The sequence below is a fragment of the Dromaius novaehollandiae genome, chromosome 2, assembly GCF_036370855.1.
Source record: "Dromaius novaehollandiae isolate bDroNov1 chromosome 2, bDroNov1.hap1, whole genome shotgun sequence".
NCBI lineage: Eukaryota > Metazoa > Chordata > Aves > Casuariiformes > Dromaiidae > Dromaius > Dromaius novaehollandiae.
In genome coordinates this window covers 71305545-71333453 of record NC_088099.1, presented here as the reverse complement: position 1 = coordinate 71333453, position 27909 = coordinate 71305545, and the positions used below count along the sequence as shown (strand labels likewise).

The 27909-nt window shown below is 45.0% G+C and overlaps 2 protein-coding genes and 1 long non-coding RNA gene across 11 annotated transcripts; 1 reads left to right on the top strand and 2 right to left on the bottom strand.

Moving 5' to 3' along the window:
• Window positions 1-6799: 6799 nt before the first annotated feature.
• LOC135327512 (uncharacterized) lies at window positions 6800-9559 on the bottom strand. The gene is made up of 2 exons (XR_010387737.1): window positions 9265-9559; window positions 6800-7375 (listed from the first exon to the last, which is right to left on the bottom strand). It is a non-coding gene; the product is annotated as an uncharacterized LOC135327512 (long non-coding RNA).
• On the top strand, window positions 8386-14485 carry IRX2 (iroquois homeobox 2). The gene is made up of 5 exons (XM_026093917.2): window positions 8386-9176; window positions 10925-11330; window positions 11749-12474; window positions 13147-13214; window positions 13888-14485. Exons 1-4 carry the CDS (start codon window positions 8934-8936, stop codon window positions 13188-13190), a joined length of 1419 nt encoding a protein of 472 aa, XP_025949702.1. The 5' UTR covers window positions 8386-8933; the 3' UTR covers window positions 13191-13214; window positions 13888-14485.
• A 2182-nt stretch (window positions 14486-16667) lies between these two features.
• Window positions 16668-22908, bottom strand: LOC112979577 (uncharacterized). Of its 9 annotated transcripts, none has more exons than XR_003258207.2 (6): window positions 22716-22901; window positions 19395-19534; window positions 17458-18717; window positions 17279-17375; window positions 17058-17193; window positions 16668-16963 (listed from the first exon to the last, which is right to left on the bottom strand). XR_003258207.2 is itself a non-coding variant. In XM_064506754.1 (6 exons), exons 1-4 carry the CDS (start codon window positions 22843-22845, stop codon window positions 17813-17815), a joined length of 768 nt encoding a protein of 255 aa, XP_064362824.1. In that variant the 5' UTR covers window positions 22846-22908; the 3' UTR covers window positions 16668-16963; window positions 17058-17375; window positions 17776-17812. The 9 variants fall into 9 exon arrangements, 3 of the variants coding, with proteins under 3 accessions (XP_064362824.1, XP_064362825.1, XP_025949674.2); XM_064506754.1 differs by having other exon boundaries at window positions 17058-17375; window positions 17776-17877; window positions 18285-18717; window positions 22716-22908; XM_064506755.1 differs by having other exon boundaries at window positions 17058-17375; window positions 17785-17877; window positions 18285-18717; window positions 22716-22908.
• Between the last annotated feature and the right edge of the window lie 5001 nt (window positions 22909-27909).

Below are 27909 nucleotides of genomic sequence, written 5' to 3'. Positions count from 1 at the left end.
AGATGAAGCTCATAAGGTTCTTTTGGTGTGATTATTTATGACAATTATAATAATGCATCCTAAAGTCACAAAGGCAAGTCCGCCATTGCCAGGCTGTGATGTGTCAGCTACACTGTTATCATCTAGAAAATCTCAGCTAAGTGAAGATGAGGGAATAGCAGCAGGGGAAGAGAAGAGTGGTAGAAAGAAGGGAACTTCTGTTTTACCTTGGTTTTGAGAATCCAACAGCTTTAAAAAACTGAAAAGACCACAAGGCCGTAGAAATTCTGGCAATCTCAGGACAGAATTATTTGAGACAAAAATGTCACAGTGGAGGCTGCTGGTTAACCAGTAGCTTTTTCTTTCCACTGACATCACTTTCTATCTTTCATGTACAAGGGCTCAGCCAAACAGGTTGCAGCTGAAATAGTTGGAAATTGTATTTGTGTGAGAAATAAAGTTTAAACAGAATTACATATTTTTGGTGTTGAGATACTGACATCACGTAATTCTCAAAAATAGTTTCAAAAATGTTCAAAAGCATGAAGGAGTCATAATCTTTTAGGATTTCATTAATTAGCAATTTTGGAACATTCAAAAAAATCATTTCACTACTTTCCTTTTAGAGATGCATTAGAAGGTCAGCTGTTTTAAGGCTGAGTTGCATAATGCAGAATTCATTGTCTCCTGACAAGCATGAAAAGATTTTTTAATTTGAACTCCCAGAACTACATTTCAAATATAAAATGTCTCTCTGAGAACTGAAGCAAATCTGTTTATTAGTTTGTCTTAGTATTAGTTTTTAAGTATTTAGCATTTAGTACTAGTATTTGGGTATTTCTTTTCCCTAAATGATCTTACTGCCAAAATAATACCAGCTCTCCAAACCCTTTATAGAGTGAAGAGTCAGTCCATATACTATATTTTGGCTGTGACAGGATCCCACCATTATGGCGAGCATAGCCAAACACACAACAAACTCAACAGTCACATCGTTCAAAGCCATGTTGATATCAGAAGGAATCAAAGCATGCCTCTTCTTTGCAGCTGATTTTCATTCTGTACTTCTGCTGATGGAAATGAGTCCATTTGTTGTATGACAAGAAACACACTTGTGTGTTTAGACTTCTCATTGGTAAATTGTTTGGCCACCAGCCTTTTCCCAATGAAACTGCCTGAGAAACTGTTCAGTTATAGATTGAAAAACTAGGTGCCAGATGGTCTGCCCGCCCTTCCTTCACCTGACGTAAAGCAGGCTGTAAGCTTGGGTCAGCTGGCAGTCTATTCTAGCATTGCTCCAGAATAGAGAAAAGCAGTCACATTGTGTGAGTAAACCGAGATAGCAATTTTTTTAATAAATTAGAAATAGTGCTATGTTTATCTTGCTCATAATATCCATAGTAGTATGTGTAGGGGAGGGTTGCTTACTGTTTTTCTATGAAAGACTAGTACTAAGAAAAATCTTTCCAAAATAATCTAAAGATTCTAATTTGAAGCACAGGTTGAAGGCAAAGCATATGTATATATAAAAAAAAGTAATTTTGTAATTATTCCTTAATAATATGTGACATGGGAGATTCAACATTGATTTAAATAAAATTACAATTTAAATGAAATGCACCACTTAAAAAAAAAGCCCAATAATTTTGTAATTATTCCATAACTAAATGTAAAGGATATAGGAAACTCAACATTGATTTAAATGAAATTTCATTTTAAAGGAAGTGCACAGCTGAAAACTTCAAACACCCTTAACTCTGCCCATTAGTGTAAGAGAAGTAGAAAATTATTATAAAGCATAAAACTATTATAACATGACTTGAATAGTTGTGAACTATTCTGTACTGACTTTAAACAGAGTTTTTTAACCCTCGTTGGTATCACTACACAAATGAACATATAATGCTTTTCTGAATATGTCTACAGTTTTCCTGTATTTTTTTCTCTCTGCTTCTGAGAATACACCAGCAAGCCTGAATGACCACGATTGAATGCTTGAATGAACATAGGACTGGGGTAGTTGTTCTGGGAAGGGAAGCTACCTGGTTTTAAGGGGAAACGAGTGGTGTCCCTTGTTCCAGAAGGCTGTTATTGGAAAGAGTGGGATGTTTTGATAGGATCTTGGGGTTTTTGATCTAGAAATATGTCTCAGGGTCTCCATATGAATGATATACGCATATACACCCACATGACTGGCTGCATGAATGAGAGAAAAGCACAAAGCAGGTGATCAGGTGCTCTCTAGTGTTAAAAGCAGTGATCAAATGGATGATGGCAATTACAAGAAGGGGAAGGGGTCTGTCAGGGTGGCTTCAAAATTGCTTTAGACAATTCCAATGTGGCAGCAGATTTCCACACAGCCGGCATAACTATGGGGGGGAACCAGTAGGAGAACTCCATTATACACATGTGCTCCAGCTCGAGCCCTCCAAGGAGCCTGCCTACAAGTATTCCTTGGGCAAAACCTGTTCGTTGACTATTCCTGTATCAGAAGAATACATTTTAACTTGAGCCCTTAAAATAAAACCTCCCTGGCTTCTTCGATCAAATCGTCCCCCTTTGCCTTTACTCCGTCCACCATGCACTTTGAAAGTGCACTGGGCGCGGAAGGGATTAAGCCTCGCACTAACTCCAAGGCACACTTTTCAGTGCACGCCGGCGGAGTACAAAATCCAGAGGCGGAGACGTGGTGGTGACGGCCTGGCTCTGCAGAGGGGGGCTGGGGAGCGCCTCTCACCGCTGCAGCCCCGGCGCGGGCGCAGGCGGCCGGCGGTAGCTGCGAGCCCCAGCCCGGCCCCCGCGAGCCCCGCTGCCGGCAGGCAGCCCGGCCGAGCGAGCCGCCCGCGCCCGGGCTGCTCGTGACTTTGCGCAGAGGAATCAGTCAGAGGCGCTGCGGGAAGCGAGCGCGGCTCCGCGCAAGCAGCGGCAGCACGCGCAGTCCGGAGCGCGGCAGCGCGGGGCGCTGCGCGGGGGTGCGGGGCGGCGCGGCTGCTCGCGCGCGGCCACGGGCGCCGGGGCCATAGGCAGCTCCAGGCCCTTCCGAGCCCCTCGCAGCCAGGGACCTCCGTGCCGCTGCCTCCGCCGCACAGGTTTCTCGGCGGCTCGTTCAAGAAACGCAATACACTGATTTAACTTTTTCCCCTCTCTCCTGAAGAAGGAGGACCAGTCCCACCTGTGGATCGTACACTTGTTCTCTCCCTGGGAAATGCTGCCTGCCTTTCAGGGGAACGTAGCAGGCTCCACGAAGGCTTCAGCGGTCTTTTATTTCATATTTACGGACATACATTTGCTTGTATTTCCCCAAGCAGAAAGTGACGAAGATACCTGATAACAGTGGGACACATGGGAAGCAAATCTCCTAAGTCCCAGATCTGCTTTTTCAGAGATCCGTTTTAGTTTTCCAAAAGAAAAAAAAAAATCCCAAATAGAGTCTCAAAAGTGGGAAGCTAAATCTCCCTTAAGATGTGGGCACGTTTTTTAGCGTAAAATTTCACTTTCAAAGCCACAGAAGCTGGGGAGAGGGGGTACAAATAGGGGGTACATTTCATTTGTGCCTATGTCGTCCGTGTTTATGTGTTAGAGAGAGATGTCTAAATTCTCATCACTTCCCTGGATAGATCCTTCTTCCAGTCTATTTTGAAAATGAAATATAGTAGTCCACTCTTACAGAACTGAAAAGGGAGAAAGAAAAAGAAAGAAAACTGGGTTAAGGAGAAGTGAAGTGACCATAACTCATGAGAATAGTCCACCTTTTAGTGTAGGTATCACGGGGCGACAGTTATATAATATTGTTAATAAAAGTAAAGACTGAAATACGAAAAGAAACCCCAGGGAAGAAGCTTACGTAAACAATTATGCTCCGAGTGCTCTGGAGCGCTGGAGAATTCATTGCCACAGCGCCCCCTCCCACACACAGCCTGAACTAAAGATTTTGTTCTGGAGAAGGAGAAAGAAAAGTTCTTCTCATCGCTCCCTTTCAGTTTTCTCACTTCTTTCCTTTAACCCTGTGAGCAGAGGTAGGGCAGAAAGGCTCGCCCAGCTCATCCCGTCTCCCCTCACTTGTACAGGTCGCTCCTGCAAAGCACCTCGTTCAGAAAGAGCCTCGCCGAGCAGGCGTCTTTTACTAGAAAAACGGACAACAACACTTGCACAGTATGCGTGTGTCATTTGTTATTTTTAAATACAATAGTCTATTATTTCACGTCGCTGTCTCTGGGAGATGGTGGCGGTCCCCCATTTCATGAGAGGAAGCAGAAAGCATTCCCAGACCTTTGGGTGGTTGTGTCACAGGAAGCCGTCTCTGCCGCGCATTGCGCTACATCTCCAAACCCCACCAAGCTCCCCACTGTCCCAGTAACAGGCATGTGCGCCTCTTTAGCCACAGGGATTGGGGGAAACTCTCCTTCACGCCAGCGAGACTTTTCTTTTTTTATCTGAGTAAAATTTAGGGGAGTGGGGTCCTCGATAAACAGTCCCCAAACGCACAAGTCCCGGGCAGAACCGCACGCAGCTGTTGCACAAAGCAACTGGGTCGCGCTCCCGCAACAGTGGCATGAGTGCAATTCCCACAGACAGGGCTTGCGACTTCACTCGCCCGAAAACTTCAGCCTCTGTCACTAGTGCAAGGACAGGTAGCTAATACATGACAGACCACGAAACCAGTCTGCCAGGACGCCAGTGAGCGATAGCTGAACAGGGGCAGGCGCTGAGGGGCTCCCGGCTACCTGCTCCTCTGTACTTGGAGCAAACCGAATTACACAAGACACGGCGAGCACCGCTTGAAATCCGGGAAGGTAAACGCCGAACAAATACATAGATTATTCAAATAAAAACGCTCTGCATACAGTCTCTGTGTAGGCATCTTAATTTGCCACGGTTATTATCAATAAAAAGTGCACGTAATACTATTCTGCTGCTTAACTGTGCAAGTTAGATGGCTTTTTATTAGTAACGGGTAGTAGTATGGGAAAATTAGGTTTCAGCTGTGGAGCCAGGCAGATGAAAAACCTATTCCCTGCACAAGGCATTCAAATCAAGCAGAGATAACTCCGAGGAGAAGTTAAATACAGCCACGTACCCTGACCAATATTTAAAAATATTATTGACACGGTTTTCTGGTTTATTTATCGCAAAGACTTCACCAGCTATATTTACATTACCTCACTGACTTTTCGTTCTCTGCTTTGTGCAGACTCAAATTAGTGGTTTACTTGGTGTAATAAAATGCATGCTCTCTCCTAGCAGTGGGCAAATCCATGCCTTTCTGAAGCCAAGCAAAAATTATGCAAATGAAACCAACGCAAGAACTTGTCTTTTGAAATGATAATACTTTACCCCATTAATCTCTGATTGAGAAATTAACCCCCATTTCCGCGTTAAAAACATCATTTTTGGACTGCACAAATTAAAACATCAGAAATAGAATCTGTTGCTCTTCGTGTTTGAGGGAAGGGGACTTACGTTCCAGATTTAAACGTTGCTCCCACCGAAATCATAAAAAAAATATTTTCATCGGGATAAGACATGCAGATGGAGCAGAAAACAACATCTACATTTTATACGGACGTGCACGTATACCTAGCGTGTATAACCTATGTATATGCGTATAGATATGTATGAACATTTGTATCTCTTGTGTGTGCGTGTGTGTCTGTGCGTATCTACACACACTCTGAACTGAATTATATCAATTCTCCTGGGATCATGGTATTTATTTAAGTACTCTTCCCAGGTCATAACTGTAACACTCACTTAATAGCATGAATCCCTTGTTATAATGTAAACACAAGGGCCATTGTATTCCCAATCTGTATTGTTCCACTGATTATTAAAGAGGAAGAACTAAAAGCAATCAGTTCTCGTAGATAAACACTCACACCACCCCTGCAGGAAAGAACAGGCTGGACTTCCCAAATAAAAATGCAGCGAGTATACTACATTTTGCAAGGCATGCAGGTTGACTTAGAGAGGTTCCTGTATGACTTTATAATGTTATAATTAATTTTGCATTCTCAGCTCTCCAGAAGCTGCTCCGTTCAGAGGCAGAGCTCGTACACTCAGAATTCGCTCTGCGGAGCACAGAAATTGACTATTCAGATGTAATCGCCCGATATCGATTATCCCACAGAACTACTGAAATATGAATGTGTTTTATATAAAGCTCTTGTTTTTAGAGTTTCTATTTTTATTTAATATATGCGCATTAATCATCAAGCAAGGAAGCAAACGTCTTTTCTGTAATCTGTTGCACTGAGTTTACCAGTTGTTTATCACTCTCTTATCAGGAAGTCGAGAGTTAATGACAAGAAATACCTGTTGGTGTTAACCTCCTCCTCCTCACCTGCCTTTTTAAGGATTGCTTCTTCTACAGGCCAGCTGATAGATCTGGATAGGAATTAATCCAATATGTCTGGTGGCCAGATCTGTTCTGCTGCGTGCAGGGACAGGGATAAACTGGTATGTAGATTTCACAGAAGACGAGCGAAGGAAAGAAATAAAAAATCATATAGGAAAAGAAACTGAAAAGCTCAAATTGCTTCAGACACTATACGTAGCCTTATACTTGACTGTAGTTTTAATATGGTGATTTCCCCACTATGTCCGCGAGTCTATTGAAATGGCTTCTCGAAGTGCATTTTTTTATTAGCTGCATGTTTAATTGATTAACAATAGGCTGCCCTGCTAACCCATAATTCTTCAGTTATTGCCATCTCTCCTTCCTGTCAGTTGCGAGCCGATTCCTCGGCGTACTGTGATCTGATGCTTTTTTTCATCTTAGCTAATTGAAATTACCTGAGGTATTTGATGAAGAAGTCGAGCGTAAACGTAAAAATGACTTTATTTGGTTAAATACGGGCTAATGCTCAATCGCAGATGTTGCAAAAATAATACACACGGTTTGATGAGCTTTTTTTTTTCTTTTCGGTCCGAGCCTAAAGAATTATTTCGATAGCTCGGGGACTCATCCCGCTCTCTCGATGTGGTCCCTGTTGCCGGTGAAGGGGCTTGCTGATGACTTTCGGCGTTTGCAGGCTGCGAGGCTGGGGCAGCCGCTGCCCGCCGCATCCCCCCGCTGCCGGGGCGAAGCTCGCGGTGGGCTCAGGTGCGGGCCGGGGCGGCGCAGCGGCCTATGCGGGCACGCAGGGGCGGCTCTGCCCGCGCCCCCTACGTGGGCTGCCGGCAGGACGGACGCGTTGGGGGCTGCGCACACGGCGGTGCGCTCCCCACGGGCCAGGGGCGAGCGCCCGGAGCGGAACTGCCTCGGCATCGCCACGAGGCGAGCTTGGATGAATCGGGGTCGCAAGGCAGAGCACGGACACTGGAGCTGGTCCCAAATTGCGCTTAAGTGTATGCAATTAACCATAGGTTTCTTAAGAGTCTCTCCAGGCTAACCGTCCTGGAGGGAAAAAAAAAAGGAAAAAAAAAAAAGAATTCATGCCTCCACAAACATATGCATTTATTTATATTTGTATAAAGAAGAAAAGATCAATGCCTTCATCTCGTCCTCTCGTATCTGGAGTAGAGCTGCCAAGGTCTAGAAGCTGACGGTGTCCAGGGCCGAAGAGGGGGGGGGGGGAGATTACCTTATGGGGGAAATTAATTACATCGTGAGCGTATTCCGAGAGATTTATCTGAACTGCAAAAGGGAGGGGGGGGGGCACCTAGCCGCCCGGAAGGAGTCACCCAGGCCTCCTCTCCACGCACTAGACCAGGAAGAATAGAAATGAAACAGAGATCAAGATTTCTCTTTCCTTCATGTGCAAACGCGCTCTACGACTTGACTGTTTTGTGGCAACTTAGAAAACTGGAAAGCTCTTGCTGCCAGGAACAGCATGATCCTGGCTGTGCTGATCTGAGCAGTTGCTCTTCTTTCCTGCCATATAGGGCAATACTTTTACGAAGTGCTCTTCACTTGTGTTACTGCTCGGCTCCGTCGAGCCTGAGTGTGTATGTACCCACAGGCGTGCAAGCGCACATGTGTGTGATACATGTGTGTGCAGCGTAAGTTGCGAGAGCTGCAGCGAGCACGTGTGTGGGGGTATATACATAGGGAATATCAATATATATTCTCTCTCTCTTTTTTCCTTGTGGAGAGAGACAGAGGGAGCGCTATGGAGAGCGTGTGAAAAAGCATTTATGGCGCTCCGCGTGCGGAGGAGCCGAGCGGCAGCAGCATCGCTGGACTGCAGCGGTGTGCTGGCTGCCGGAGAGGCTGGCTTGCATTACAAAGCCTGCCCTCTCTCCCTCCCTCCCAGCCTCCCCGGCCACCTCCCTCTCTCCCTCCCCGGCCGCGGGAGGGGCCGGGCCCTGGGCCGGCGCGGGCGCGGGCGCGGGGGCGGGCCCGCCGCGCTATGCAGATGAGCGGCGCTGACGGACAGCTCCGTTTTCCAATGTCCCTCGGAAACTCGAGCGCTCCTTCCCTCAACTCTTCACTTCAGACTCTATACTTCCCCCAAAATACAGGCTCGCAGGCGCTGGGGGAGCTGGCTGGCTGGCGGGGAGAACTCCATATGCAGCAGCCACTTTTCTGATTTCGGGGGCTCGCTTTTCTCCCTCTTTCTCCCTCTCCCCTTCTGTTTGTCTCCCCTTCTCTCTCTCTTTTTTTATTAACCCTCTCCTCTTCCCTCTCTCCCAGATGCCCTTCCGCTCCCGGTTAGATTTCTGACCGCTCGATTTATTTTCCCTTTTTGGGGGGTGTCCTTTATTTTTTTCCCTCCTGTTTGTTTTTATTCTGAGCGGGTGCGCATGGGGGGGAGCCTATAACAATTCTGATCCTCTACATAACTGCACAGAGCCAACCGGGGCGAGAGAGAAAGGAGAGGGAGAGAGAGAGAGAGAGAGAGGGCGGGAGAGAGGGAAAGAGGGAGAGCACGAAAGCAGCGCCAGGAGCGGCAGCAGCAGCAGGGCCGGTCACCCTCGCCCCCTCCCTGCTCCTGTGCACGCCAGTGCAAGCCATGTCCTATCCTCAGGGTTACCTCTACCAGCCCCCCGGCTCGCTGGCTCTGTACTCCTGCCCGGCGTACGGGGCGTCGGCTCTGGCGGCCCCCAGGAGCGAGGAGCTGGCCAGGTCTTCGTCGGGATCGGCGTTCAGCCCTTACCCGGGATCGGCAGCTTTCACCGCCCAGGCGGCGGCCACAGGCTTCACCAGCCCGCTCCAGTACTCCACAGACCCCGCCACGGGATTCCCCTCCTACATGGTAACTACCGAAGAGCAATCCTCTCCTTCTTCATTAGCATCCGCATTCTCATCCTCATCATCTTCAGCTTGGCTCCGCACACACTCACCATCAGCCCCCGACACCACGCCGCACCGCATCGCACCGGCGGGTGCCCCGCGGCAGCTCCGCCGCCGCCCGCCCCTGCGCTGCCTCCCCGCAGCCCGGCAGCGGCCGGCGGAGCGAAGCGGAGGGACGCGGAGCGGCGGGCCGGGGCCGGGCCGGGCCGGGCCGGGGCGCCGCCTCCCTCCGCGCCGCCCGCCGTGCCGGCGGACCTGGGACTCGGGCTCGCCCCGCGGATCGCAGAGCCGCGCCGCAGCCCCGGTTACAGAAATACGGATCGTCTCAGGCAGTTGGGCTGGAGGCTTTCATTCCCCCCCCCCCCCGCCTTCTCTTTTTCTCCTTTCGCTGTGATAGAATAGGGGAGGGCTTCTTTTTTCTTTTTTTTTTTCCTTCTTTTTTTCCCTCTCTTTTAAGTCGGTGTTTAGAGGCGCTGCGGGCTTTATCCCCGCGTGGTTTTATTTACTTTCAGTGTGTTTCGTGCTAATGGTTTAACTGGATTTTAGAAATGAAAAGGAGCATCTGTTTGTGATCTGTGAGCTTCGCTTAAGCCCAAGATGGTTGTGGTGGCCGCAGTTTCGGATTTCACTTTCTTCTTATTAGTTAAAAGGAGCATTTGCAAATGCATGTGTGTGTATTCTATGCATAAACTATATAAATAAAACCATAAACTATATAAATAAACTGCACGTCTAGATGGTTATATAGTTTTATACACATGCACACACAGTCAGACACATATCTAGTCCCATACGTACAAAGACCTGAAGCCGGAATTTAGGATTGGAGCCGCTGTCGAGAACCTAAGAAAGAGATGGCAGCAGGGTAGTTCGCGCTCCCTGCAAAGTGACAGGGAAACTAATTGCTTTCTGTTTGTAAAACGGTGCATAAATTCTTGCGCAGTCTTTATTCGGGGTGGTATAAAAGATCTGTGGCTCTCCCTTGCTTGTTTTTCCTGTTGAGAAGCAATGAGTGGCTGGAAGTTACAGTGAGGTTGTGAACTATCTCGAATATTAGGTGAATTTGTGCCTGTGACTCGCCATTCTGTAGGATTCTGAAACGCGCTAAAAGTTAGCGAGTTCCTTAGCAATATCTTTAACTTTTCTTGCATTATGCAAACTTAAATAAGCGCAATTTAAACGTTAAAGGACGAATTAAAATGCTAATTACATCGCATTTGAACAATTCGAAACGGTGCATATCTTCTGATTTGCAAATTGGATTTGCAATGCATTAGTGCAGTGAATTGCTAAGTGGTGGCTTTGTTGTATTTTCTATAGCAAAAAAGGAAACATCTTTTGAACCTTTGAGAGAAATGTAGATATCAAGACACTACCTGTAGGGCCTTTAAAATGTCTGCGTGGTTCAAAAATGATATTGGGAAATATTCAATTACAAAGAGCTAAAATTAGTCAGAAAGATTAAAACATCGACGATTGTAAGTGTGTGTGTGTGTGTGTGTGTGTGTGTGTGTGTGTGTATTGGGCGGAGGAAGGGGGGGGGGATCATAACTTAATGGCCTTTGGGTGCTGTTTCACCCTCCTAATAGAATATGGATACAAGACACCATCTCGGGGAAATACAAATATAACCAGCGATCTCGCCTTGACAACTTACTAATGGCTATCAGCAATAACAAATTGCCAACCCCGCCGTTTTGTTCTGTCCAGGGCTCCCCTTACGACGCTCACACGACGGGGATGACCGGAGCCATCAGCTACCACCCGTACGGCAGCCCTGCCTACCCCTATCAGCTCAACGACCCCGCGTACAGGAAAAACGCCACCCGCGACGCCACGGCCACGCTCAAGGCCTGGCTGCAGGAGCACCGCAAGAACCCCTACCCCACCAAGGGCGAGAAGATCATGCTGGCCATCATCACCAAGATGACCCTCACGCAGGTCTCCACCTGGTTTGCCAACGCCCGCCGGCGCCTCAAGAAGGAGAACAAGATGACCTGGGCCCCGCGGAACAAGAGCGAGGATGAGGACGAAGACGAAGGCGACGGGGCGAGGAGTAAAGAGGAAAGCCCGGGGAGGATGCCCGAGAGCAACGAAACCTCCGCCGAGGACGAAGGTGAGCTCGGGGTGCAGGCCCGCCGCATCCCGCCCCGTCGCGCCTCCCCGGCCGCCGCGTACGGGCCGCGGCTGGGCGGCAGGGGGGGAGGAGGGGGTTGCCTGGCAGAAGCGACCCTAAAGGCAGCGCCGCGTCCCGCCCCGTGCCGGCGCCGCGCTGCTCTCCCGCGGCCGGGCGGGCTGGGGTGGCCGCAGGGAGCCCGGGCCGCTCGGCGCCGCGGAGCAGGGGCGCACGCCGGGGTGGCGCAGGGGGCAGCCGCGGAGCCAGCCCGTGGGGATGCTCCTAGAGACGTGATTACACACCAGCGGCCGCGGCTCCAAGCGCCTGCTCCGCGGCCGCGGCGGCGTGCGTTGCGCGGCAGCGCTCTTTTGTCAGTGCTCCTGACTGTGCCTTTCCGCGCCCGGCGGACGCCTTGCAGGGATTAGCCTGCAAGTGGACTCGCTGACGGACCACTCGTGCTCCGCGGAGTCGGACGGCGAGAAGCTGCCCTGCCGCGCCGGCGACCCCCTCTGCGAGTCGGGCTCGGAGTGCAAGGACAAGTACGAGGACGTCGAGGAGGAGGAGGAGGAGGAAGAGGAGGAGGAGGAGGACATCGAGGGAGACGACGGCGGCGGCGGCGGGGAGCGCGACCCGCCGGCCAAGGCGGCCACCTCGTCGCCGCTGGCGGCGGTGGAGGCCCCGCTGCTGGGCCACCCGCACGCCGACGCCGCCCGCAGCGCCAGCAAGGCCTCTTCCGGCCCCCCGACGCCCGCCACCAAGCCCAAGCTCTGGTCGCTGGCCGAAATCGCCACCTCGGACCTCAAAAGCCAGCACCTGGGCCCCAGCTGCCAGCCCCCGGCTCTGTCGTCGGCCACCCCCGCCTCCACCCCGCACAGCGCTGCCTACTCGCCCTCCTCCCTCCTGGGGAGGCATATATATTACACCTCACCTTTTTATAGCAATTATACAAACTATGGGAACTTTAATGCGCTCCAGAGCCAGGGAATCCTGAGATACAACTCCGCAGCAGTGGCTTCAAACGAGGGACTAAGTCAGACTGTCCTAAACGCCAGCTCTGTTCACAAGCAGAGCAGTGACTCTTTGAAAACCATCACTAACCAGCTAGAACAGCATTACAGGCCCTCTAGTTATGACTCTAAGAAAGGTAGGTGATTCGTTTTTACCGCTTTCTTCCCCCTGCTCCCCTGCCCCCTCGCAACCAGTATAAATTCTTTATACACTTTAAATATAGAGACCTTCTTTGGACAAAACAGAGAGTGCTCTGTCATCATTACGACTGCACACCGAAAATGGGCGATAGTATTATCTGGGGATTAAAAACTGCTTGTCGCCTTCGTATTAATACTTGCCTTTAGAAATGAAGAGAGGGAATGTGAAAGATAGCTTTTCAAGCAGTCTCGCACGCTTCATATGCAGCTTAAAAGCCATTTTTAAAAGGAAAAATAAATACATAGATATCCAGAGAGTACTGGTATCATTACCTTTATTTTTTTTCGGCAGACTGCTTTTGCTTTTTTTGATTTCAGTATCCTCACTTTTTTTGCAGCTTTGGGATCAGATAATTGCTAACCTTGAACATGAAACTATGTGCAGCGTGACACTTTTAACTCTATTTTTTTATAAGTTTTACATAAATATATCTGTCATTTTTTTAAAAAAAAACACTCGAGATAAAGGCAATTCTGAAACATTGGCCAAAGTCTTTTAAACGACTTAGCTATGAATTGTGTGCAAGTGAGGGTTGGGACATACATAAACTGTATAATCTAGTTAGCTAGCTGTGTCCTGTGACTAACTGACGGTTATATTTTGACAGATCCCACTGAAGTCTGCACAGTAGGAGTACAACCATACCTATAGAAGTGCAATCACACAGCAATGCAAGTAAGTGGGAACATTTTCTATTACACTGATCATTTGGCATCAGGTCCACGACATACTGCACAGTTCTAGACTTGCTTAACGTTCATTTCTTGCTTCATTACATAAGAGGCTGATTACTAAGTAAGAAACTCTTTTCTGCTGTTTTTTAAACCTCTCATTACAGCTTTTCTTCCTCGGGTTAATATTCATTTTGAAGTCAGGTTAGCCAGTTCCTTAAACTTGCATACTCTTTGCTTACATAAGGAAAAACGGAAGAACTATTTAAATGTTATGGAAAGAGAGCTTTGCTAAAGTCTTCTTTAAAGCTATTGTTGCTTAAAAATAAAGGACTTGTGCTCACGTGGCAGCGCGAGAATTGTACATCATAAATGAGGTTTCATGCAGTGACCATATATTTAAAATAATAGGGGACAATTATAAGAAATCAGCATTCATCTTAAACAGAATATGTTATCTGTGGTTTGCCTAGCTATTGATGGCACTCGTAATACCTCTGTATGTAGGGTTAAATAAAACAAACAAAAAAATCTCCTTGTCAATATTTTTAGCTAATTCTTTTGTTTGTAGAAAGTAGAAGAGTAAGAATTTTGTCTCACCTCCTTTTTACGATTTAATGGTGTCAGAGTGTAATTGAAGGACTTTTGGATGATCTGGTTTTTTCCTTGGTCCACAGGTAGGTGTCACAATTGCTTTGAAAAAAGTCAGCAAGCCATCATCTCTCCCCGAGCTAATATATATAACAAATCTCTAAATGCGGATCACATGTTGTGCCACTGTATAAAAGAATACCACAGAGCACTATTAAATCTTCAGACTCTAATTATTAAACCAGAATTTTGTTGGACATATGTGAGTTTGCTGGTATAGTATAGTTTCCCCAATGTATGTGTGACTTTTGAAAACAGATCTGTTTTTCTCAGGATATCTTGAATTGATCACTCCATTGCCACGGTATATATTCGATAGCTGTGATAGGATTTATTGTAAAATTTATTTGTAAAAGATGTATACAGTAGAGATAATAAAGACGTGATTGGAGAACCTGAGTCCTTACAAAGTGGAAACAAATTTGATATTTATTTTTGTAATGATATAAAGCTTCTAGTAATTTATGCAAGTTGTATTGCAATGGAATCTGAACTTTTTGTAAATAAATTTTGCCTGGTTTTTATTTGAAACATTGATGGTTATACAATCTTTCGTTGTTTAATGAGAATTCTTTACTAATTTATATCTCTAATTGTAAATAAAAACAGACTAGTCTGCAACAATATGGTGTTTTTCATTCATTTCCCCCCCCAAATAATCTATTATTTAGAAAATGACAAAAGTTGTAATTTCACTTAGTACAGCTTAGACCATAAAATGAGTAAGCAATTTAAATATGCTGCAAAGATATGGTTTGCATAAATTAATTCCTTCTGGGTTGTTCCATTATACTGAAACTGTAAATATACACATGTGTGTGAATATATATTTATATATATGCATGCATAGGCATAGAGAGAGAGAGATGAATACATGCATGTTTCTTATAAACTATTTATGTTGGGTGTGAAGCAGCTTTTTATTAGAGTTAATGTTCTCTAAAATTCACCATTTCCAGCAGAAAAAAATGCAATCTACTATGGCTTATTTTTAATTTCTTTGTTTCTGTTTCTAGCTAAAATATGCAAATGTAAAAAATGAAGCAAAAACAGTCCAATCCCTATTTTTTATGTTTTTTGTCTTTTATATCAGTGAACCACATCTTTAATTCGATAGTCATATTAGAAATCCACCTTGATAAGGCTCATAAAAACAGCTAACCAATCATTTTAATTTTCAGTAAAATAATGGGAATCCTCATATAATATAGTTTCAAAAAAGAAATGAACAATCATTTATTTTCCCCAAAAGATAAATTGAGTGAATATAACTTACGGTTATAAAACAAGAATAATAGCTTCTTAGATTGCCCTTTAATCAATCATACACTTATTTTTCAAGAGGCTCATCTATTTTATTCCATGATTAATAATGTTCCAGCGTGAGAGTATTATTAGATCCCAGCAGGGGAGATCCTGAATGCTTTTAGCTGCTTTGGAATGGTCAGTTGGGGTTCATTATGGTTTGATATTGAACAATTTATAAAATCTTGTCTAAACATCTGCCAGCTCAGATAGGCCGATGTGTCTGAAGATGGGAAATTGCTGGACCAGTTGATATTGACAAACGGATCTCTCTCCAGTGGCTTTTTGTTCAGTGAAAATTAGTGGCCTCTTGCTCAGGTCTTGTTAGAAAGGGCATTTGAAAGTGATCTTAGATACTTCAAGCTTCAGCCTTGGGAATGTTAACTGGATAAAGAGCCATTCTAGGCTGGAGTCAGGAAAAATGTCGTGATTATATTAAATGGGGGGAAAGGAAGCTGTGTTTCTTAACTGCGGACATGCAACTCTCCCCATCCCTCCCCGCCCCCCCATCATATTTTACCCAGGTAAAGCTGTCTAACTGATTGAGAAAATGCATGTGTTTTTCAGCCGTTAGGGCAGAAATTAATACTGTAATTCTGGAAAACTCTGGGATTCATCTAGCTAAATATAAAACACTGAAGATCTTTACAATTGAAGGCCTACTCATCTGCTTCATGTACTGTAGAATGATGCTTCTCTGCTCCTATAGTACTGTGGTTTTTTTATAGAGGTAGAATGCAGTTTTATCTATGTGCAGTGCATAGTACAATTAGATAAACAGCTTAAGAACAGTTCAGGAAATGATTATTTTTTCCCCCTCCAATAAAGAGTATGATGCAGATGCAAATATTTACTACAACCACCCTCAAACCATCTTTATCGTGCACTTTAGGAAGATTTTACAGTGAAACTTTTTATGCTAGGAGAGACATCTGAACTTTCTTTCCCTCACTCTTCCTCCTGCTCCGTCCACCCCCACCACCCACGTTTTCTGTTCCAGGTCTCTGTTGGACACAACGTGTACATTTCAACTGGTAAAAAAAAAAAAAAAAAAAAAAAAAAAAAAAAAAAGCTGTGGCAGAGATTTAAAAAGGCTAACGACATTTCTTTGATGTTTATACGCCCAAAGAATTATAAAAGATTTCCATAATTTACCCACCCTTGCTAGTATTTAGACCTGGATTTCTTTCTGGAAAGAAAAGTAGAAAGACTTGGGAAACTCGCTTTTAAGTATTCACTATGTATGTAAAACCCAGTGGACTTCTCTCATCATCTGAGAAATTCACGAGTGGTTCCTAGATTCAGGTGGGCGACACTCAAACGATTGGCAAATATATATTTTTTTCAAATAAGCAATTAATGGGCAAGAATTGCATATTCAACAACATTCGAGATCTAATAATTAAAATTAAAAGCAGGAGGAAAGTGTAGCTTTGCTAGATTGTTGGCACAAACAATGCGATTAATTCAGGATAGCGAGAAAGAAGCATGAACGACAAAATTCAGCACTTTGTGTACAGTTTATTTCGTAACGATGCTAATCAGCCCGCTGGGATTAAAATCTCACACCCCTTTTTATATTTACTCCCTTCGCCCCCTCCCTCCTGTTTCTGTGCTCGTTTCGGCGCGAGGATGACAACCTCTGGCCCTGAAGAGGGGAGGGTTTTCATTAGAGATGATTTATTGAAATTCAAGCTTTAACCTCAGGTGGGATCCCCGAGGAATTAGCGCTGTCGTCAAATAGGAAGAGGGTCGCTTTCCACTTTGCACTTCCTGGGCTGCGCTTTTCCTCGCTCCCTGCAAATGTCAACATTTGTTCTCAATAAGAGAGTTACTGTTTCGGGAAAGCTGCTTACCAACCGCCTTTGAGAGTGGAAAAAGCATCACCCACCTTTGTTTGAGTGGAGACTGGGGGAAGGGAGGGGGACAGAGGTATAACACAGCGCAGGCCAGCAGCGGACAGACAGACAGACGTGGGAACCGCTCCTGGACACACAAGGTCGTGGCTTGAGGGGAAACAGGCCCGTCTAAGAGGAAAGTTAAAGCAAATCGCAATAGATGCCTGCGTTTCTGTTTCCACTACATTTGCATGTTAGCCGCGGGTGTGCTTACCCCTAAAAAAGAGAGCGACTGCAGAAATAATAATAATCATCATCATAATAATGAGGTCAGGCTTTCCAAAGGCTCACGCTTGGAGGAGGTCTTGAGGCTTTCGGGGGAAGGATAATTTTTAGGCGAGGAAACAAATTGCAAAGTGCACCGTCTAATTCCGCCCTACCTGGAGGACCCACCCGGCTCGGGAGCGGTCAGAGTGCTGCCGGGAGGCGGAGGCGGGGGCCCCGGCGCGGCGCTGCGGCGGCAGCCCGGGCCGCCGCCCGGCACCGCACTGATCGCCTCGTCGCGGCCCCTCCGAGCCAAACAAGCCGGGAAAAAGCCCTGCCGCCTCTGGAAGTTTCTGCGCCCGTCGCATGTTACATCTCACTTAAGCGAAGTTAAGGCTCAACGCACCGTTGAGAAACCGTAGCAGGAGAGTAAGCAATACTGGAAGGAATTTATTACTTATTAACTTTGGGGAAAAGAAATAAAGAGAGAGGGAGAGAGACACACACGGGATTTACATATAGTTCCTTTGGTCGCCTTCTGCATTCAGGCACTTCCCCGGTGCTCGGGCAAGCTTCTCACGGCCGAGTTAATCGAATAGAGCCTTTTCACTGTAGCAGTAGAGGAACAGTGGAAAAGTTAACATTTATAGTTACAGTAGTAATGCTGTACATTAAGTAATATAAAATTCACCCCTCTGTTTTTAATCCGGTAACTAATAACTCGGATATGTTCCTGGCTTCTAAAGAAAAAAAAGACGCAAAAAAGTTAAGAAACAAAGGAATCCACGGTGAATATTCAAATGCATCTATGCAACTAATTCCCGATTACTGACTTTGAAGCAGAATCTTTATTAAAACTTCAGAAGGAAAGTGCGCTCGGGAGGGCACATGTACGTAAGCAGGTAAAAAAAAAAGAAAAAAAGAAAAAAACTGCAGGGAGCTATGTGGAGGAAGGCTCTGTATCCTGGAGGAGCGGTTTACTTGCAAGCACCCTGGCCGAGGTGGCAGTCGCGCACCTGCAGTCTGGTCCCGTGCCTCCCCGCTGTTCCCCGCTCCCAGCCGTGAGTCGCAGGCGACTGTCACTATTTCACACCCAATTCCTGCCGAGCCGGCTGCATTTTCCCTCAGCAAAAGTAAGAGACGGAGGGATCCGGCCGCTCTACTTCTAGGGGAGGCACCGTGCAGCTTCCAAAACGCGCCGTTAACTTTGCTCCTTTGGGGATTTGGAGACTCAAAGGAAAGGAAGAGGGGGGCGGTCACCCGGGCCCGGCTTTCCTCGGACATGCGGCAGTTCAGGCCGGCAGCGACAGTCACTTCTGCTCCATCCGGGCTTGTGTCATCCGTGACGTGCGATTTCAAAATACCGAATATCTGGGCGGAAAAAAAAAAAAGCGGCGTCCCTGCAGTGGCCGTGTGGATGCTGTCGTTGCTCGGCCTCTTAAGAAAAGCCTAGGAAAAGAAAAAAATCATAACTGTGTGCATTTTTATAGGGAGATAAATTGACAATTTATTGTGTATAACTTCTGATCAATTATTAATCGTTAGTGTCAACAACAGGGTTATAATTACTTTCAGTTATTTAAAGGAATATTTATTTTTCTTCTCTCTGATCTGGTAATTAGTTAATGCTCTGGAGTAACGAATTCAAAGCTGATTTGATAATGATTGAGACAATTTTTTTTCCCGCCCTCTTCTCTTTTGGCAGCCCCCTTCGCGAGGGGGGCGCGGGAGGAAAGAAGGGAGGTGCCTCCCCCCGTGTTTGCAGAAGAGTCCATGTAAAGGCAAATCGTGGCGCGTTTCACTTTTCAGACCATAAATAACGATTCTGGGAGGAAAAAAAAGGGCGAAATGACAAACAAATAGAGCGCAGCTGGAATGAATAAAGCCCGTCAAAGTTAGCGGGGGCCGGCGCTGCTCGCAGCCACAGCGGGTCTGGGTCCCATAACGGTGCCAGCAACCTCTCTCCCCGAGATCAAGGCAGAGGGCCGGCAGGGCGTTTTAACCCGCTGACATCTTCTCGCGAGTTGGGGGGAGGGGGAAGGGAGGGAAGGAGGGAACTGAGCATTTCTCTTTTAGGGGAGTTTTCAATGCCTTCAAGATCGCCTAGGGAAGGGAGCGGGCTCTACCTGGGAGCCCCTCGGGGCCGCCGGCCTGGCCCTCGTAGGCTGCGCGGGGGGCGGCGGAGGGCCGCAGAGCGCGCTCCTCTCCGCGGAGCGGCGGCGATGTGGCCTGGCTCGCTTCAGCGATCCCCAAATCCGCCAGAGCCCTAGGGATGGGGAAGCAAGATATTATTATTTTTTGCCTCCTCCCGCCTCCTTGCCGGAGCTCCGCAGAGCTGCATCATGAGGAAGACCCCGGGTGGGGGCCGCCCCCTCCGTCGGGCCTGAGACCCGGCCGCCGCCGCCGGCTGCACCGCGCAGCGCCGCTGCCCCTGCCTGCGGCGCTGCGCCGACCTGCCAAGTCTGCCGTGTGCCCCTGCCCGCCTCCGCCGTCCCCCCAGGCCTCCGCCTCGTTTAGAGAGCCAAAAGGAGGTTTCGGTTTTAACTCACCGAAGCTCGTTTTACGGCAGGTCTGCGCGAGACGGAATACGCATATAATATAATATATATGCCTCTGTTGTGTGTATCCTGTTTCCTCGTGCAACAAGACTGCAGTGAGAATTACAGTGCAAAAATGCAAGTTTTAGAATTAATTCATCCTGACAGGTTTGACATCTCCCGGCTCCTTTTTTTCCTGCAACTCCGTCCGCAAATGAATGCCGCTTCCAGAATGTATGTTTTAATTTGTCACATCAAGGCAATAAAAGGCAGCAATATATACTTAAGCCAGTTAACATTGTAATAACAGGTTTAAAGGAGCAATTAAATGGTAGTGAGTCGCATGTCTGACTTTCTATGGGCATTACCACATCAATGGTACCTTTTAGACCGACTATAACTTAGCGTGATTGTCTCAATTACTTTAGCTACATGATAGTTACTGTGAACTCTGTGAGTAATCAATGTTACGCAAGCTTTTGGGAAGGAGTCTTTAATAGGGGTGAGCAGCAGCTAAATAACATGGACCTCCTATTTCCGAAAAAAACCCACTTTTCTCTTTCTCGCTGTCTTTTCTTCCTTTCCTACCCTCTCCCCGAAGGAAAGAAACGATAATTTATAGTCTTATAAACGTGTTTCCGAGATCGATGTAGCCGAACGTAGATTTACAGGCAAATAACTATTCCTGCCGCCGCTGATGAACGAAACCATCGCTTCAATTTAGCACGGGTGGCGAGTCACCCCTACTACACTTCCCATCTTTTTTAGCATTGTGAGTTCCGGTTGCTTGCGGTCACGATTCGGCCCCGAACCACAAAGAAACTCGAGGGATGTTCACATCAAATTATACGTATGTACATAAGGGGCACGTTAAGTTTCACCTCGATATTAGACCAGGTCCGAATCGGCGTGTTGCCTAGATGCATTCCACTAGGCGTGTGTGTGTGTGTGTGTGTGTGTGTGTGTGTGTGTGTGTAAACGAGGAACGGGAGGGGAAGGGGCAGAGGCAGGCAGGCAGGCGAGTGCAAAGCGGGGTTGTAAATGTGCTATAATGCAGAGGGAAAGGTCCTCCCGGAGCAACCGGCCGTTTAGTAACTTGTTAATTCTTCTCCACCTACAGCCTCTCACTAAATACTGAGCCACGGGTGGCTAATGCAAAATGCAGAGGGCTGCAAATTTTGTGAGAGTTGCGCGAACTGCTTTAAAACACTGGCAGGTTTGCAATGTTTTCTGTCGAGGAAAAAAAAAAGAGCGAGCGAGCGTGTACTATTAAAATTTAAGATAAACAAGATGTAGGAAAATTTCTGTTGCTGAAGTTATTCTCATTAGTCCTAACAATGTCTCACCATTAGACAGGGCTGGAGTCAGCCTCAGTCTCGAGATTTTAGATTCGCAAGCTTTTTTTTTTTTTCATGCACATTACATTTCTGTCATGCTTTGCAGCAGAACACGATATCCCCAAAGAACCCAAAGAAGAAAAAAAATACTCTGACAGCAACCATTAGTTAAGAGTGCAATGAATAAATCCCTTGCACAAGAGTATCAGGACTAATTAAGATTCTGTTTAGCAGCCCTAGATGGAATGTTAATGTAGCTTTGACTAACTGGGAATAAGCAGGGGGGAAAACTGCATTTTAAGAGGAATGCTGGGGTGATAACATCTCTCACTTCTTCTGTCCAAGGTCTGCCCAAGCCTGTTACAAAGTCATTATCTCAAATTACTCCTGTACTTCATTTTTAGAGGGTTTGGGCAAGATCCCCTGGCGTTGAAGAGCTGCCTAGAGCCTCACAAAGCCAATACTCTCTAAGGGGATAAAGGCTGAATCAACCCACTATCTCTACCTTCGAGAGTTTGCTGGTACCAGTTCCTTGGACAAATATAGCCAGGATTCTGGAGGCAGATTAGGATCTATTGCTGGCGTCTCCTCACAAATCCCTAAAGGATTTTTGACCCTTTGAAGTTTCGTCTATTTTGCTTACACAGAAGTTTACATGATTAAGTCAGGATTTTACAAGGCTCAACGAGGCAAATTTAGTCACCTCGGAACATTCAACACCAGAAGAAAAAAAAAAAGTAAAAAAAAAAAAAAAAGGAGAGAGAGAGAAACCGTTGTCCTGCTACTTGGTTAGCTCCAGAAATGTTAGGATACTGTGATATTCACCGCAATTGGTTTAATAAAGAAGAAAAATATCTGCAGGACTGTTTAAGCCGAGGAGGAGAGATTGTACATAAAGCCCCCACCCCCTACGGATAGGGAGTTCTAGATGATGATTCTATTCAGCCGTGGATATAGCATTCCCCACCCTTCCCCGCCTCCAGTGGTGCAACTATGTTTCTTGGAGAGAGGATAAATTTTCCCTAAGTCCTCTCCAGTCATCCTAACATTTCCAACCTGCCTTCCTTCCTCCTCCTCCTTATCCAGGCAGTTGCGTTTTTTCACCCGTCCAGCAACAAGCATGCATAATCCATCTCTCTGAAATAAACTTTTGCAAATTGTTTTCCTTGCTAAAAGCAGGATCTCATCATGCAAATCTTTGTTCAGGTGGCGAGGGCTGCAGATTGACAGCATAAGCAAGAGAGGAGGAGCAGAGCTCTTTCTCGCAGAGTAGCTACCTATTTAAAGAAGTCCCCTGCAATCCGAGAGAGAGGGCTGTAGCTAGAGCTTACAGTTGCATCTGGCGCACTGTACTTGCATCGCCATTTGTGGAATACAAGCAGTCTCTCTCCCTTTGTCTCTCTCTTTCACTTTCTCTCTTTCTCTCTCTTTCTCCCTCTCCCACCACAGGGAAGATCACTTTAGCAACAAATTACTGCTGCAGAGTAATTTTCTACAAAGTAAGGAATGGTCAGACTCTGAATAAATAATAACAACAACAATAATAATAATGTAAATAAATAAATAAACAGACCTGACAGGCTGGAAAATTTCTGTGGCTGGATCAGTGAGCTGCAGGGACAACAAGGGCAATCAAGCAGGCTGCAGATTTCTCTTCCTCGATTTATAATTGATGAATGGTTTTTCTTGTGCAGCTGTAGCATGGTTAAAAACTGTCGAAGAGGCAGGTGTTCTGGGAGGTGCTATTTTGTAAGGGAGACAGTTAGGAGTAACTGGGTGCATTTATCAGCAGGAGATCTGAGCAAGCAACACGATTACTTTAGCTGTTAGTGGATAGGATTCAACTTTCCATAGGCCTCCAGCACCTGCAGTCTTGTAGGTGACTCATGTTGAAACAGGTGCCTCCTGGCTGCTGGCTGTATAGGGCGCATCAACCTGATGCAGAGCTCCCCACCGATCTCAGTGCAGAGTGCTGTGCCCAGGTCAATGGCATGCTGCAGGCCACTCTCACCCTGGGAGAAGCCAGTCAGGTCTAATCTTGCAAGTGAAGGGGAAGTAATATATTGCAGCATTTCTCTCACATGTTTTAAGGACCGTTTAAGTGGGAATACTCCTAGCCTGCTTCTTCTTTCCCTCCAGGGAAGTACCTGGAAGTTAAAGCATTTGCAGTACATCTTTAGGAGAGAGAAGCTTTAAAATAGACCTCAAGAGATGTGGAGAACAGTTATTGTGTCTCTGGACCACAGGTGTTTACTGTAGGTCTGTGTGAAAAGGTGGGCAACCAGCATCATGTACCTGAGGGGGAACTTTCCATACATCCTAGATTCACATAGTAAATCTGTGCTTTGGTGTGGTGGCCAGGGAGCAGGACCTCTACTTTGTTTTGATCTTTGGAAAAAACATTGTGTTTGGGAAGGACAGGCCTCCAGACAACAGGACTTCTCTCCACCCTTTGTAAAGCGGCTTAGGGCTATATCTGAGAAGGGGCCAACATGTCTAGGTAAATGGAACAGAAAATTTTGATTTTGTTCCTCATCCTTGAGATCACTCAGTTCCAGGAACATAGTCTTTTCTTTGACTTTAAATACACTCAGGAATGCCTGTGCTGTCTTTCCATATGCCCAGCCTTCCCAGAGGTGAGGAGATTGTGCCTAGCCTTGCTTGGGATGCTGACCACAGCATGCACCCACCCCAGGTCTCTGAAGAGCTCAGTCTGGTAGGCATTCTCCAAGTCAGCCTAAAACACCAACTGCATTTGCCGCTTAGAGGAGTAGTCACCATTTTCTTTTAAAACACACCTGAGATGGAGCTGTTTCTGCCAGTGACAGCACAGCGTAAAAAGAATATGTAATCTCTGGAGCAGAGACAGGAATCTCTTCCCAGCAGAGTGACTGAACCATGAGATAATGGCGTTGTGTTCCCACTTGGTCTCTCTCTCTCTGGCTCAGTGGCCCCCTCAGTGTCTTCTGCATCAGCTTATCAGGATGGGAGCAGAGAGATGTCCCCTTTGCACAAAAAGGGGGCTGGGGCACTGTAAGAGCTGTGGGCATGCACCTGCCTGTTCCACTGCCTGGGCAAGCACCTGAGTTCCATCAGCAGGTGGGTGGGTGGTCTGCGGTATTCCTGGGAACAGATGTTTTGAAAGATGGGACACAGATACTTTCACAGAGAAAAGAGCTCCAACATATGGAAATTTTCTCCTACTAGCCTTGAGAGAAGGGGCACGTGACAGGTGGCTTCATGCCCATGGAGTGAGCTGTTTTGGATCCAGTTCTGAGAAACATAGCTGAAATGCGCATGTAGATCTGACTACAACTGCTTAAAAGTAGCTGAGGCTTAGTCCTACTGAAGGATCTGTGAGAAACAGTTAAGAGGAATGGCATACGGTTTATTTCTTCTTCCTTCTTTCCTGTTTGCTTTTCCACTGGATGGGAAGAATCTTATATTGAACATGTTTCCTATGTACAACCAGTGCAATTTTCAATTCTACATGTCTTTATTTACAGATCATGAGATTTTTCTTTTTTTTGGTGAGTGTTAATTTGTATTCTGATCTTTGAACCTCATGCTCATCAAGAAAAACATTGCTAATATTTTTTGTAGAAAGCTCTGTATAATGTAATCCTTCAAACTGTCTTTGTACAAAGCCGCTTCTGAATAACACGCAAACTTAATTCTACTTCAGCTGACTTCAGTGGGAGATAAATATCTGAGAAGTAATATTCAAATTAACTTTTCTTTATCTTTAATAGCAATAATGAAATTATAGCCTTGCAAAAACAGGAAAAAACATTTATATAGACAAATAAATAGAAGAAATTACTCAGTTAAGGCACAACTTTGTGGATGTTTTTGAGGGCCAGAAAAAATAAAAAAAGTCTGAGGAAAGGTGGTCCATAGTATCCTTGAAAAATCCATACAGCTGAGTCCAATTTCTATTATTAAATCCAGTCCTGAAAAAAGTGATAAAGTTGAACTATTCATCCTTAAGTTATTTTAATGCAGTGTGCATTTAATCTTATTTTTATTAATGGAGTAGGTTTGTGATTCTGAAGATAATAAGTCACATCATGAATCCACATGAAACTTGTTTTCTAGGCAATGAAGGTATAGGATAGCAGACAAACAAGTAAATTTTGTCTTATTATTTCTTTTTCTCTTACTTTTTTCTAATCCCTTATATAAAGCTCAAGAATATTAATCATGAATGTGTCTGGTGCCTGTGTGAGTCAGTGGGATATATGGCTTCAGTTATGTTTTTCCATTTGCTTCAATTATCACACTGTCATTAAAATATTAAAATGAAAAAGGATATAATGAAGATGTAGCTACAATATCAGTTATGAGAAACACCCTTTTAAAATATGTCAAATCACTTATCAACACTGAGAAAACAGTTTCTAACATTTTCGTGTTGCAAATTAACTATTTTACATTTAAAGCATGTAAAAGAGTAGGCCAATTCTAACTAAATACCAAGATCTAAAATACACAGATTGAATGTAAGCCTATTAAATTAAAAAATTGTCAGAACACTTGCTATGTGGGACATGCTGTCTTCTTAGACGAAAGTTGCTAACATGAATATCCACCTTTGTACCAAATGAAGAGGAAATCCAGCAGAAAAAATAGTGTATGGGAATTTAATGAATTGCTTTATGGTAAGACATATGCATAAAAGGGCACAAATTAGATCCCACAGACATTATTTATGTGATATCCGCACTTCCAGCTGCTGGAATTTGAAGTCTAAACAAACTAAACTCATTTTTTAAATCTCTCAACTTTTTTATACTATCATACATCAGATTCTTCAAACCAGGGAATGCAGTGGAGAACTGAACATCAATGCACTGGGAACCATCGATTTTGTGATGATCAAGTCTCCAAGGTGCACTGGACATAGGACAAGAAAGGCTCTCATCCTGAGTTGTTGTCTGAGAGGTCTGGGGATTTTCTTGCAGAAATCTGCTATGAAGCACTCCTCCATCGTTAGCTCTATGCCATAGTTTCTCTTCCAGTCTGTGATTCCAGATGCAGCTGGTTCACAGATCAGGTTAGGCAACTGCATTTGATGTGTGTGTGGGTCATATGTAAGATCCATGTGTAAGAGACAGAGAGGGGGAGAAAGAGAGAAAAAAAAGAGCATTGACTTGCAAATGTGTGAGGCACAAGCACAGTAAAAGGAAGATGTGTTGGGAATTAAATGGTACAAAATGTGTGAGATCTGATATCTCTTTATGAATATAATTTCCACATTTTTGAAAAAGATAAAAATAAATTGTACCTCTTACCATCTATTATCATCTATAAGAATCCAACATTTTTGTATACACCTTAACAGCTGAACTGTATGACCAATATATTAGGTAGTGCCAGAAGGAGATTGTCATAGGAGCAGGGAGGGTGCTGGTTCCTGGGAGCTTTGCTTAACTATCTTCACTTCATCTCAGTTGCCAAAGCTATCAAATGTTTCTGGAACAGCATCTAATGGTGGTAGAGAAAGACTTCTTGTCTGTTATCTGACAAACTTCATCACAGCCATTAGTTTGTGTAGGAGGTAAAGAAGAGCAGCTATTGTGGCCTAGACTGAAGCTGGGAAATACGTACCTAACACTTAGAACACTTCCGAGAGAAATGTGGTGTGTGTGTACACAGGAAAGAGAAGGAGGAAACCACATTTCTACCAAAATCAGAGCTTTATGGTGTTCAGCCGGGATTTGTCTATATCCTGAGATAACTATCAATTTATAATATATGTTGTCAAAGCCCAGATTAAAGGGCACAATATATTTATAAAGTAAAATATAGTGTACCTTGAAAGTGTGATGTCACATTACTGCAGCTTTTCAGAATTAGATATTAAACATATTAATCCCCTCAAATATATTTATAATCAGTGAATCAACACATAACAATCTGTGACTTGACTTTGAGGAAATACGGTTGTCTTTATTAAGAATGTAAACACATTTAGAGATATAGTAGATAAACCACGGTGAGGTTAGGTTTTCTATCAAACTGTTGAAGATTTATGCATGCAAACTTTGTTGTACTCTGTAGGCATCTTTCACATGGATCCCTTGAAAGGAAAAAAAAATCTTAAATTAAAACAATGAAGCACATTCTTTATCCAGCTGTTCAGAGTTTATTATCATCTGTAGAGAGAATGGAATAGGCTTCATGCTAATTTGAGAAAAACCCCTACTAAAACCAGTTCTTTTGTGTAAGTAAGTTATCATTAGGTGTCTACAGTGGGAAATAACTATGTGTAGTGAGATTTCAACAGGTATGTTTAAGATATGACCCTGTAGAAGAACAAGGAGAACTGCAAGGTTTCAAGTCATTTTCATCTCAGAGCTTTAAGTGCATTTAATTTTTACAGTATTAAGTATATTTTAGGTGAAATTAGTCACTGATGTTACTCAGAATAAACTAGTGAGTTTATCAGTAGTAATTTGGCCAGTGAGTTTGATGGGACTTTAACAGGAGAAACAGATCATCTATTTGACATGATTACACACAAATACAGGTACAGAAAACCTTTAGAAATGGATGAAGAATAATGATAGCAGATGGTTAAAAATAGATAATACTGAAAAATGAACACAAATATATATTTACATATGGATGGAACTGGAAATGGGAACCCTAGTTAAAGATAGATAGCATTTTCTTATGTAAGATTCTGGTGCATTTCCTATTGTTAGATGTAATTGTTCAGACAAGATTTTTTTTGACTGATGTTTACCGCACGCTGTGTGTCT